General features: G+C 35.7%; 1 protein-coding gene across 1 annotated transcript in view; it reads left to right on the forward strand.

Annotated features, from left to right (window-relative positions):
- LOC124974061 (lambda-crystallin homolog) overlaps nucleotides 1-13,197 on the forward strand; it is a 137,583-nt gene extending 124,386 nt beyond the window's left edge. The window contains exon 4 of the mRNA XM_047537622.1: nucleotides 13,129-13,197. Within this exon, the coding sequence (XP_047393578.1) occupies nucleotides 13,129-13,143 (15 nt within the window). The 3' untranslated portion in view covers nucleotides 13,144-13,197. The remainder of the gene's footprint in view (nucleotides 1-13,128) is intronic.
- The last annotated feature ends 581 nt before the right edge of the window (nucleotides 13,198-13,778 follow it).

A 13,778-nucleotide genomic window follows, 5' to 3' on the forward strand; every position in this document is an offset into this window, starting at 1 on the left:
GGATTTGGAAAAATCTCTTCTGCAGTTATTCTCATGGCATCTGTCCTGTGTACAACATAACAACTCCACAACTAGATTCTACAATGTTTTAAAAGGTCACTTTTAATGTATTGGGCCTTTCATGTATCAATCTTTCTACATTTACATTTTCTGGAATTTCCATCTCAGAGTTTTCTTAAACTATGTGAACAAATATTCAAGTAGCAGTGTGTATTTTGAAAAGACTATTTGCATAATAATATTTTTAGATGAATATGGAGTCTCTGGCCACACAACACAGGTTTTACTGATCTTTTAATGGGACCCACTAAAACACAGAAGCTTTAACATCAAATGATATCTGCAAATGTCTGCCCGCTGATGCCATTTGTCATTCTGATATTTTGTTACTTTCATACCACTACTACTATATATTTCATTAATTGGCTATTGATGTTCTATAAATTAATTCTGAAAGACATTAATCTCTGGAGTTGTAAATTAGTTAGCCTGACTTGATCTTGAAGAAGGAAGCAAGGAGACAGTCACAGACATGAATGAAGCTGGTGTTCTGCTTCATCCAAGGAACAGGAGAACATTTCTTTACATTGGTCTTTGAGCCTGTGGGATATTTGAACTGTGGTGCCATTCATTTGCTAATGTTTTCTGGACATGTATTTTATGTCAGGCAGTATTTTACACATGAGAATACATGATATACAGTAACCCCTGCTCTCAAGGGATTTATAATCTGGTTGGAGAGTTTAATGGGAAACAAAGTTTAATGTACAAGAGTGATGACAGAGATGGCTTGGGAATGATAGGAAGTATTTCTTGGACCCAAGTCATAGCTAAAGCTAAGATGTGAAGAATGAGCATGTGTGACCTAGAGACAGGTAGAGGTGGGACATGCATCTGTAAATGCCCAGAGCACAATGCTTGTCTTGATTTGAGACCTAAACATACTTCAGTAGGACTGGAAAGGAGAGCACAGGAGATGGTGTTAACCCATAACAAACAGCGGGGACCCTGAACATCTTGGATGGGAGCCCAGCTGCAGTTTCATAGAAGAGATAATATAATCAGAATTATAGTAAGAGGTTATAGTAAGATTATAATAAGAGATTAAAGTAAGGAAGAACAACTGCAAATCTGCCAAGAAACTAGGGAAATATCTCAAGAGGTTGTTTTAACCATCCAAGTAAAACAAGGTTTTCTTGGTGACAGAAGAGACAGAGAAAAGGTATTGATTCAAAGCACAATCAGAATGTCTAATACACAGTGCCTGATGATTGATAAACAACTCAGGGTAATGGGTAGGACAGCTGCCTAGGAAAATCCCACAAGTCTGTCTCCACGTTTTTAATTTTTTTCCTTCACTTTCTTTCTCTTATAAGAATGACCTGTGTGCATACTGCCCTTAGTCACATAAACCAAGTTAGAAAACTGCAAGAGGAAAGAGGAAATGTATGACTCAATAGTTAGGGGAGAAAAAAGGTGGATGCTAACTTGAAAGAACTGAGATTTGGGGATCAAAACTCAAACTGTGCACCACTCTCATCTGCTGTATGACTTTCTGAATCGTTCTTGGTTTTGTATCCACAAAAAGAAAAAGACACTTTGACAAAGGCTCCTAAACTACTTGTCCCTTAGATATGCCATTACTCTTCAGATTTTGAGCATTTGGTTTTATTGAATTGAGAGCCTCACTCAGTATTAAATGAGATGTGTAGGGTGGGAACAGGGGCAGAGAGGTTTTCATGCTTCAGCTAAATAGTTTAACCACCAGAGAGCATCAGAGGCTCAAGGACTTTCCATACTCTCAGGGACACCATGTAGGGCAGTGCTTCTCCGTGTACTCTGTGGGACCAGTAAACACTTACGATGGAAGCCTAAAATGCCAGATATGAGAGGATGAACACAGAGTTTCTTGTGTCCAAAGAGGTGTGGGGCCCAGCCAATGGACCCAGCCTTGTCTCCAAAGGAGAGCAATGCTTCAAACCTCACAAGGGTAGCTGATGTAACCACACTCAGGACAGTGGAGGTGATCATTTGCTGATGGGCAGGTAGCAACTCAGAAGTGTTCAGGTAACAGAGTACCCAGAAACCATGCTGCTCATGGTATAAGAGTTTAAAATATTCCAATTGTTAATCCCATGAAATGGTCCAAGATCAATTTTAATTTCAGAAAACAAGATTAATAATTACCTGCATGGGCATGTACAAAGAAGCCCAAAGTCACCAAAATATAATCTGTCACTTTTTCACTGATTTCTCCATTAAAAGATATTTTTTATTTACTCATTCAATTTATTTTCCTCCAGCATGTTCCAGCAGATGCCAGTAATTTAGGAATGTTGTAGAAGAAAATTTTAATTATAAAAGCCCTATAAAATATATTGTTTCCCCTTGTAAAATGGGAAATGGCTGTATTATTCAATCTAGGGTAGAGAGAAGGATGTTAGTCCAGCACAGAGTACTGGTACTTTCCATGAACACAGTTTGGAAGCTTGGTTTTAATCCAGTCGTGACTTTAATATTGGAAGCTGCATGAGGTCATTAACCAAACCAAAAGCCTGTACATTTATGTTTTTCCACAGCTATGCTAGACAGGTTATGTCCACAGACTTTCCAAAATGGACTAGAGACAATCACATTGGAAGGAATTGATTCTCCTTTCTAAATTCATGCCTGCTGTCTAGAAAAAGCAAAGACTGTTGGTAGTCAGTCAAAGGAACTGACTCATTCTTTGAGACCACAGGATTTTAGGGGATGTAACAATTCCTCACAGACACTATGCTCATCTGCTTTATTAATGTGTGTTATTTGTGATTCTCAGGGTGCTGTCCTTATAAGTAGTTCTGGGAAGAAATTTTATTAACATTTTCCAAAGACCTTGTGGAAACAAAGGGAGAGGGCTCCAGGGGGCCTCCTGAAGCAGGAGTGGGGACAGGGGAGAGGAAGGATGGTCTTGCCTTCAGAAGCACTGCCAGCTGTCTCCTGAAGCTTGGGATCAATGGGAGAAATAAAACCCTCCTGTAAAGCAGTCTCATGATGAAAGGAAGTAGGACAGAAACTACTGGAGAAAACAGGAAAGGAAAAGAACTACTAAGTGATTTAGCAGTAATTTATTGAGAATGGAAAAGCAAATTATTAGTAATAAATTCTTTAAAAAAATTTCTTAGTATAGGGCCAGGAAGAAAGGCAAACTTATTAGGAGCACAGAGTGTTTCTGACCCTTCTTGTTCAGCACCCATATGTTTTACTCATTTTATTGTATTTTTAAAGAGCCATTATTAACTAAAAACTACAGAATATGAAGAATGACTTCTGAGTCAAAGAGCTTTATTATCTGGGGTGACTGCATTACTAGCAATTACCTGGCACATAGTGGGCAGGTGCACAAATCCTCAGCTAGACCACTAGGATTCCATTCCCAGCCAGGTAGGTTTTGAGCATTTTCATGACCTCTCCCTTTGTTTCATCAACATGGAGTTGTTGAGAAGATTATGTGGGTTATTACTTGAAAAAATATGAGACTACTATTTGGTGTATTATAAATGTTATATTAAACTTGTCTTATTATTTATTCATTTGTAGAAGCACTACATTGTGATAATAGCAAATGTTTATTGAGCACTTTTTGTGAGTCTGCTATCTTGCCAGGCATTTTGTATCCATGTCTACTTGGTGACCTATTAGCTAGAATTATCATGGCCTCCCTTTTATAGGTGAGGAAATTTGGCAGCAAAACTCAGGCTTAAAACTCTTATCATGGTCCTTTACCATTTTTTAATATGAATTTTGAATTTCCTTCTCTAGTCATTTCTAACAGCTTCCTTCATCTTGCAGAGCAATTAACAAAATGAATTCACTTTAGAAGAAAAAGGCTAATGCAAGGAAAGAAGATTAAGACAGACTGTGCTTATTTAATTCAGCTCAAAAATTCACACCTTCATAAGCCATGACACAATTCCTATTGTATTTCACATTACTGCCATTATGTTACTTGGTGACTAGAACATATAAATATTTTATAAAGACTCTTCTCTTTGTGCCATTTGGAAGATGGAGGGTATATATGCTAATGGAATTCTAAGGTCCTCTGATTTTTCTTTTAGAGTCAATTGTCAATTATCTATCTGCACTCAGTTATTGTAAGGCTAAGAAAATTTTCATTCTGTATTTTCTTAACAGGATTACTTTTGTTTAGATGAAGAATTTTAGTGCTAACAGAATTATTCATAACATGGCTATATCATAATGTCACATTTTGTCATTGCCAAGGACAATACTGGCAGATTCTCAAAGTGCTCTTTTGTTGACCGGGTAGTTGCCACTATTTATTCTAACTCTTAATTATCACTGATAGTACATGAAAAGTTGAAAAAGATTTCAATTGAAGAAACATTTTCCTTATTAGAAAGATCTCTTCTAAGAAACACACAATCTCCTTGGCTCTGGTGATGTGTGATATAAGTGCTCTGCCACATATCCAAGTGCCTGTAGAAGGAGTTCATTTATAGACTACATGGAGATCAGTTTCTTTATAAGTGTATATTGCCTTGATGGATGGCATGTTGGGAGGAGGCAACAGTGGGCAATGGAGAGGTTGCTGCTGAATTACTTCCTACAGAAAGTTTGCCTTCCTTCTGATGTTACTTTATCCCAGTGAAAGCCACTTCTATCAGTTAGGCACTCAGAGAATACGAGTCAACTTTTAACAGTGACAGTGAAAAATGATGCCTAGTAGAAGAGGGAGAGGGAGTGATTTGACTCCCCAGTAATGTCCAGCATCATACCATTTCCAGTAGTGTGTGTGTGTGTGTGTGTGTGTGTGTGTGCACTTTTTTATTGCTATGATTTGGATAGATTATGAGAGCTATAATATAATCCAGCCATCCTACATTGAGTGGAATAATTGGGCGTTAACTGTAGGCAGGTGAGCCATGGCTGGAAGAGGTGGGTCACTGAGGTTAGATTCACCTTCCCTGTGGCCACTTCCCCTCTGCTTCATGGCTACCACGTACAGAGCAGCTTTCCTCCACCACACTCCTCTGCCATGATATGCTGCTTCACTTGGCCAAAGCAATGGAATTGGCCAACCATGAACTGAACCTTTCAAACAATGAGCCAAAACACTTTTTGCCCTGTAAGTTGTTCTTTTCAGGTATTTTGACTAACGTGTATGTCATTGGCATTTCCTCAATTTTATGAAGAATACTTTTCTAACAAACTTAAGTCAACACAACATCCATTTCTTTCCAGAGCATAGTAATTCTAAACATTATGTACACTCAAATGTGAAGCTGCAGTAGGTCCTCTACTTTTTGGTTTTGTTTTGTTTTTTTCTTTTTTTGCTACACCTACCCAAACTCCATGGGGAGTTGATCCTTATTTCTATGCACTATAGCTGTATTTTTGTATTCACATCAATCATTGCAATTATCACATATTTATCACATCATATATATGGATGCATATGTGTATATACACATGGGCCTCTGTGTGTGTGTGTGTGTGTGCTTATGTGTATGTGTGTGTTCATTAGACTGGAGGTTCCCCAAGGGCAAGATCTTATTCATGTCTAAATCCCAAGTATATAGCACAGTTCCTGGTATGCAGTAGGACAGGAAGTCCTTGATAAACAATTGTAAACAAAAGCACTGGTAGGTCTCACATGAACTTGGGGGAAAAAAATCACCTAACTTTAACTGCTTAAGTTTGCCTTTTCATTAAAAAAAAAAAAATCCTTTTAAAAAAATAGAACAACTGAAAACATGTCTAATACAATAAATGTTTTTCTGGATATCATACTAGAACATAATTACAAAAATCTTCTACATTCTCTGAAGGACCATGCTGGGGTGTAAGGTTTAAAATATTGTGAATCCAACCCAGGAGGAATAAGAAGGGGAAAACTACCCTTGAGAACATTTTCCAGATGTGTATTTTTTAAAACAATGTCTCAGGTAACAATCAACAATTTAAGGAAGAGCTTTGTGAATTTAGTCAGAAAAAAAGAATCTTGATTTCTCCCTTTGGGCTATGACATTTTACAAATTAATTTAAAACCCACAGAGCTAAGAGGAAATTGAGAACACTTGTACTAATCACTTGCAACTTCATTGTAGAAGGTCATATATCAAAAAGTTTACTACAATCAAAAAATTCAATTACTAAGGACTCCTAATTGGCTTTACTTAAAATAGCACAGAACTGCAACATCTTCCATTCCAAAGAAAAATAATCATATTTCCCCAAATACTGTGAAGGATGTGTTCAATACACGTCTTCTCTCTAAACATAAATTCTCAACTTCTGCAGAACTCAGGAGCCCACAGTCTATAAATAGTCAAATATTTAAGCAAGTGTCTTAAATTTATTGATATCACCAAGTTTACTCAGCTGTTTCTGTACTTGGATGTCTTATGTTTTTGTATGAATTTTAGAACAGGAGAAAGGATGTTACTTCAAAAGTGCTATGAAGATTAATTTGAAAAGTTTCAGTGTTCTATAACACAGTAAGGTGACTGTAACTAACAATAATTTACTATACATTTAAATATAACTAGAGAAAAGGATTTTGAATTTTCCAGTACAAAGAAATCATTTTTTCTTCCTCTTAATAAATAATTCAATTATGAACTTTTAAAAATTTGAATGTAATTCTTTAGACTCATAGAATGCTAAAATTTTAAAGAAATTGATTCTCTAATCCAATTGTATTTAGACTCAGGGCAGTTATTCAAAGAAAACCAATTCTGCACCTTGGTGTTAATATGCAGATCCTGTTGGTTTATACCAAAGACCAGTATTGGGCACATTTACTAGATGCCCTTCTGGATTCTGACATGCTGATTCACGGATCTGTCTATGGCCTATGGATTCCTATGTCACCCTTTTCACTATAGATGAAAATATTGACACCCTGGAGAGGGAAAATAGTTTCCCCAATGGCTCCCCGGCTTGTACTCTCAGAGTTGGCCTGCAGTCAAGCAGGGATCCAAACCTGGGTCTCCTGTCTTCCACTGCATGCTCCTGCTTACCCTGTGACATCTAGCAGGCCTCATACCTGGGCATCACTCATTAACATACACTTTTTTGAGACCACATTTAAGACCATTGTTCACATTTGACCCAAGAGATTTCAAAAGTCTATGAAACAGAAAACTTGAATTTTAGGATCTCAGCATAATGGAGCTAAATGACCACATGGACACTGAAAACACACAAATGGTCACATTAATTATGAAAGTTTCAGCACAACTTTCCATTCACTAATGCTTACTGCAGATCAGGTCCAAATCAAACAAGATCGCATGCAATCCTTCCAACAATTCCATAAGAAGAGTTGGTTTTAATTCTCACTTTACAAGTGAAATTAGTCTAAAGCAGACAACTCTGGCCTAACTTGTCAAATAGTACATGACTAGGACAGAATTTGAATTCAGTTCTTTCAGATATTTCCACCATCCACCTTGTCCTTTCTCCTTTTGTGGGGAAACCAGCTAGTTCAGGGCTTGGCATTGCTTGTGAGCTCTGTAGAATTCAGAGTGCTTTGGCCTCTCCTTGGTGCACAGAGGACAAGCAGGACTTCACTTCTAGAGACTCTCCTTGATCAAATGGTGCCACCACATTCTAATCACTAAGAAAAAAAATAATCTGGGGAAATAGTAATTAGTATTAATAGCACACAGTCACTCTGACCATCATCCTCAGGGCCTATGAACATGACCCTATTTGGAAACAGGATCTTGCAGATGATTGAATAGACATAAGGTCATACAACCCTGCCAACTCCTTGATCTCAGACTTCCAGACTCCAGAACTGTGGGACAGTAAATTCCCTTTGCTAAGAACCCCTATTTGTGGTTCTTTATTGTGGCAGCACTTGCAAAGTAGCACAATGCCTGAGAGAATATAGTCACCATTTGGAAACTTGATTATTGCTAACTTGTTCAAATTATACTACTTTGTATATAGTAGATTCCTTATTGAATAATCAAATTATGATCTCCTTCCTAATCCTAATTTAAATAAAAGAGAACTAGTTTTCATCAAGTGCCTACTAATCAGACATGATTTATATATGTGAGTTCACTCACTGCTCATTGATCCTATGAGTCAGGTATTATTATTATCCCCATTTTTCAGAGGGGAAAGTTAAAGCGTAGAAGTACTGAGCAGCTTGCAGAAGGTCAAGAGCACAACTGCTATTGTAACCAGCAGACCCATCTTAAACCTGTAGGCCAGACACCATTCGAGGCTGTTTCAGTGGAGGCTAAGTCAATCCATGTTCCACAATCCCTTTGACTTTAATTCTTACAACTGTAATAAAAGACAATAGTGTGCTAAGATTTCCTTTTAAAAATAATACTAAACAATATTTATTAGTCAACATTTCCTTTCCCCTTCCCTTCCTTCTTTCCTTCTTTATAAATGTTCAATGTGAAAAACTCATAAATAAACATGATATACAGTACAAATAAATTTTTTGTCATAAACAATGAATGTAGTAAGACCATATTTTTATGTCTTCATGCAAATACTTATTACATACCTACTCTTTGTCAGGCAAAATATCAAGCATGACATTTAACAATAATGAATAAGTTTCACCCACCATACTATGGAGATTACAATGTAGTTTTAGATGAGTTTCCTGACTCTAGGGAGAGATGGGAAAAACAATAAAGTGTCTAACTGTCCTGCATGGAAAAGTGATTCCTGAACTTAACATTAGAGGTGAGGAATGAATCCATTCCAGTCTTTAAGTCATATACTGGATCATGTGATTCTTCAATGATGATAATGCCAACAAGTTATTGCTTCTTTTAAAGCTCTTCCTCTTGACCTTGAACAATATCTTTATTTACTATTCAATACTCACCCTCCACTCTTCCTAATAGAAGCCTAATTTTGTTTAGGATGACAGTGACTCTATACTTCAAATTCCCAGATGCCCCAGAAACCAGAAATACATAGTTTTGCCCAGTGACATATTTGCAGAAGTCTGCTAGGGAGTCCTAGTAATATCTGTCCATTTGTTTACTCATCCATTCACTCATTTTAATATGGTGTTTCTCCTTCCCCCTTATTATTTCTCCTTTCTGTCTGGTACATGGACATGAGGTTGGAGTTGAAACCTACAGATGATAAGTTTGATAAAAGCCATATTCTTAGTATGGTGAAGGGTGAAGATTCAACTTAATCAAGACTTCAAGTCTTATTTATTGAATGAAAGGGAAAATATATTTCATTGGTTCAGCAACTAAAGTTAGATTTCTCTTTTCATGTAGCCTAATCCCATTTCCAACTGGCAAATGATAAGAAATCATCTCTCCCTTCAGAGAGTAGAACCAGGAATAAGAATTTTTCAGGATCTTCTGATGAAATAGCTGAATTTTCAAGTCATCAGCTACAGTGAACATCTCTAATAAACAAGGTCTGCTCAGTCAGAAAATTGATGCAATCAGCATACTATTATCTCACTCTGAAATATTCATAGACAGCCAGAATGCAAAGGCAGAAACCAAAACAAGTAATGAAAGCAACTCAGAGGAAAAAGAGTCAGTGCAAGGAGCAAAGAAAATAAATTTTTAAAATATATTTGATATAGAGAGCTTAGAATAAAATACTTTAAAAAGTCACAAAAATGGAATAAGTACAAGAAACCACTGTAAAAGGGGTAATAGAGTAAAAAAGAACACTGAAAAGTGAAAAAAAGTTAATAGATATAAAAAAGGAATTCATTAAAATGGAAGAGCACCAATACATATGAAAGGCTCTTACTGAAAGAAATCTAAAAACAGTGACAGAAAATAGGAGAGAAACAATCATGAAATTACAAGATAATTCAAAGAATATCCAATTAACAGAAGTTGCATTAAAGAAAAATCAGAATCAGTGGAGAAGAAACACATTTCAAAGAAATAAAGCAAAAGGTGTCCCCAGACTTAAAGTCTTAGGTTTTAAGACTGAAAGCCAGCCAAGGTACAAAACTGTGAAAGGAAAGAAACCCACAGTGAGGCACATCATTTGGAATTTCAGAACACAGGGATAAAGGTAAGATGCTAAACAGCTTCCAGAGGGGAGAAAAAGAAACAGATTGGGTTAAAAGCATGACACTAGGCTTTTATACAAGATACAGGAATTTTGAAAAAGTTGAGTCTCTAAAATTTTAAAGAAATCTCCAATTTAGAATTTTAACACCAACTATAGGTCATCTGTGAGGGAGAAAATGTAAAAATAAAAACAAGAACAAAAACAAAAAAACAAAAAAAATGAGAACGAAAAGTTTTGTAAATTACCTCTTCCTTTCTTAAGAAGTAAGGAAATATTCCACTAACTGGAGGGCGTAACAAAGAAGAGTTCATGGGATGCAACTCAACAGAGACTCAAAGGGCATTCTGAGTCCCAGAAGGAGGCTTATCTAGTTTACCTGGAGAACAACCTGTCACCCACTTCAAGGGAAGAGGGTTAAGGAGGGATTCTGAAAGGTGCGAAATGGATTTAAAGGATTTTAAAATGTGTCTGTCTATACCAAATAGAAAATTTTGGTTTGAGAATGATATTGGGAAACCTTGTGTACATAGAAATTGTAACAAATGAGAAAGAAAGATGCCCTTATTATCTCCAAGGAAAACAAAAAAATAAACACAAGCATTGTGTGCTATCTATAAGTGCTTTGCTCAATATTACAGCATTGCAAGAACATTAGCTCATGAATGTTGAATGAAAACATGGTGGGAGACACAGGCATAGAACAAAGAGCATGATTAGAGCATGTGATCTTCATATTCCACACCAGGAAGAAAACATGCAATATCTGAAATAAAAAAATAAAGAAATATGAGCCAGAGTAGACATATATATAAATCTGTACTAGAAGAAATAGTATAAAGTTTCAAAGAAGTTGTTTCTGGCAGGAGAATTCACAGATGGGTTAGGATGTCACAGGTAGCTGTCTTTTGGTTTTTCATCTTATTTGTGTGTTTTCTTTATGACAGAAGAGTCATAAACTTTGAGGTACAGTTTTATTTTGTAAAGTTTTATGTACTATTTTAATAAAAGGAAGTATTGCATAAAATATTTGACTTTGGATTTACGTTTTGAAAATTGATTTTGTGGTATTGTTTCATCTTGCAGAACTTTAAAGAGATCAAGCATATTAGCTAATTTTTCTAGTCTTTTTTAACTTCTGTGGATGTGTAAAGAATGATTTCTATACTTTTATAATTTTTTATTTTCCCTCTTAGGTCTTTGTCAAAATCTTGGTTCTATGACTTTCACTTATTCACTCATTTAGTCATTTAGTCTTTATTTAGTCAGCTGCTAGTCTATGTATCAAGGACATATCAGGGGACATAGAGACAAAACTCTGGTGACAACAAGTTTGTATATTGGGTGTGTTGGGATAGAATGATGATAGAATATTGGATGAGTCACTTTATCTATTTGACCCTTGACTTCCTCATCTGAAAAATGGGCATAGTATTATGTCCCATTATTTAAAACTTAGTTCTGAGGACTGGTGCAGATTAACTTTTTTTCGGGTAGACAAAGCATATCACAAAGCAGAACTTTAGTATACCAAAAATTCATTTCACAATCACTGCTAGCACTCACTATTAGGATGAGGACATCAATACCACAAAGTAACCACCACATTCCTCTTTAGCTTTAAAAGGTGGATTGTTTCTAGTTACTTGCTTTGTCTAAGTATTTCAGGGGTTTATTGATGGTGCATTAGCAGAAGATGCACTCCACTTCTATTCCATTATTTCCTCTGCCTATGCAAAAAACAAAAATGAAATGAAACTATTACAAATCAAAATGCCCTCAACTGCTTATGAAGCAGAGAATGATTCTGCTAAACACAGATACTACATAATGCACCCTATTCTCTGCCCATCATATTGGATACAGACACTGTTTTGTAAATCTGCATACAAGTTTTTTTACACTTATAGGAAGGTCAAGAGGAGTAAGAATATAGCATCATATTTATTAAACAACATAAAGGAAACGAAAACACTCTAGGCATTTTGCAAAGTACAAAGTGATTACCTGGTAACTCTACTGCCTGGTTTTATCACCATCACTTCCTGTCTTGGTAACAGAAGTCTCCAAATGGTGTTTAGTGCTCCTTCCTTCCTCCTTCTCTTGTGAAGAAATGAGCATGAATAATGCATTGAAAATACAAGCCATCTCATGACTCCCCTCTACCCCAAACTTTCACTGTTTTCCCCCAAAGACATATTCTTCTCAACAACATACAGGAAGTATTTGTTGAATGAAAAAAACTCAAGTTAACAATCACCAGTGAAACTTGGGTCACCCAAGTCTTGCAACTCATCAGGTATTAAAATTGTCATAAATAACAATTAGAACATTGGAAAAAATTACACTACTGGGATCCAGGACATGTGGTATAAATATGAACTCTTTGGAAAGTTGGAAGTTAGGGGTCCTAGTGATTTGTGTTCCTTATGTAGTAGAACTGGAGATTTCAATACCCTGGTAATTATGTTATCTAATTAAACACAGAAAAATAAAACAACACACAAGTTTGTATACTCCAAGCTCATAGCTATCATCTCCTTGATTTTATAAAATGTATTTAATAATTTCTGGAATAGCTTAAACTATTTTAACACAAACTAGTTACTTCCATTGATGTAGTCACTGATGCAGAGACACAGAGGAGACACTCAGAGGACTGATTTAATTCCAATGTCAGATTAGGAGCAGTGATAGTCTCACTGTGAAAGTAGTAGACAAACTTGACCTCAAGTAATCCCTGAAATTTGGAATCCAATAAACTGTGAACTGATTAAGTGGCATCTTGGCACATAGATGGCACATGTTCAATGAATATTCACAGTAGTCTTTCAGACTGAATTCACATATGGTTCAACAAGTGGAGATTTCATGCTGCAGAGCATCAGGATAGTGTGGGATTTCTCTGATTGCTTTCTGATGATTTGGAAATTGATAATTCATGCATATATAACAACTTTCTATCGATCTAAATATTGGATGAAGTGAAACACCCTGGCATGGCCTACTGAATTAATTACACCTAATAAATAAAATGTGCAAATATCTATGAGATTTTCATTATGGGCTACAATCTTTCTGCAGATTCCTTGGCAATAGAAGAAGAGACAAAATGCTATTATGGAGAGGTTTTCGTGCTGCTCCCAACACTCTCACCAGCAATCCTTCAGTTCTAGACCATTATATATTTTTTGTTCAGATAACTTCTATTGTAGATTGGTTGATTCCAGCTGACAGATGCTGTTATCAAAAAAACATGAAACACTTCAAAGATTTTTTCTTAATATCAGAGAAGTTTTCATAAGTAAAAGACCTTAGTTTAGTAAAACTTAGCACGTGTTTCCCAAATTTCATTTACTCACATAATCACTTTTAATAGTTCTACCAAATCTATTTTACTTATACTATTATGTTAGTTTTTTAAAGGAATTCATTAATCTTAAATATATTTTTTAAAGTTGGATATCACTACCAAATTGTAAATAGGCATCATTTGCTATACAAATGTGACATGAATATGAATATGATAAAATGATATTTTTTTCCAATTTTAGACCTGAGTTGAGAACTATGATCTCTTTAGGAAAAGAATGATATACTATGTTTTTCTAAATTGTCAAAGACTGGCATGAAAAGAATACTGTCTCCTTTCTAAAATCCAAGTATTGAACTAGGATTAGAAAGAATCTAAATACCTTGTTATTGATATAATATTAGAAATGATTGTTTATGTA

Source organism: Sciurus carolinensis, unplaced genomic scaffold, assembly GCF_902686445.1.
Source record: "Sciurus carolinensis unplaced genomic scaffold, mSciCar1.2, whole genome shotgun sequence".
In the NCBI taxonomy this organism is placed as follows: Eukaryota; Metazoa; Chordata; class Mammalia; order Rodentia; family Sciuridae; genus Sciurus; species Sciurus carolinensis.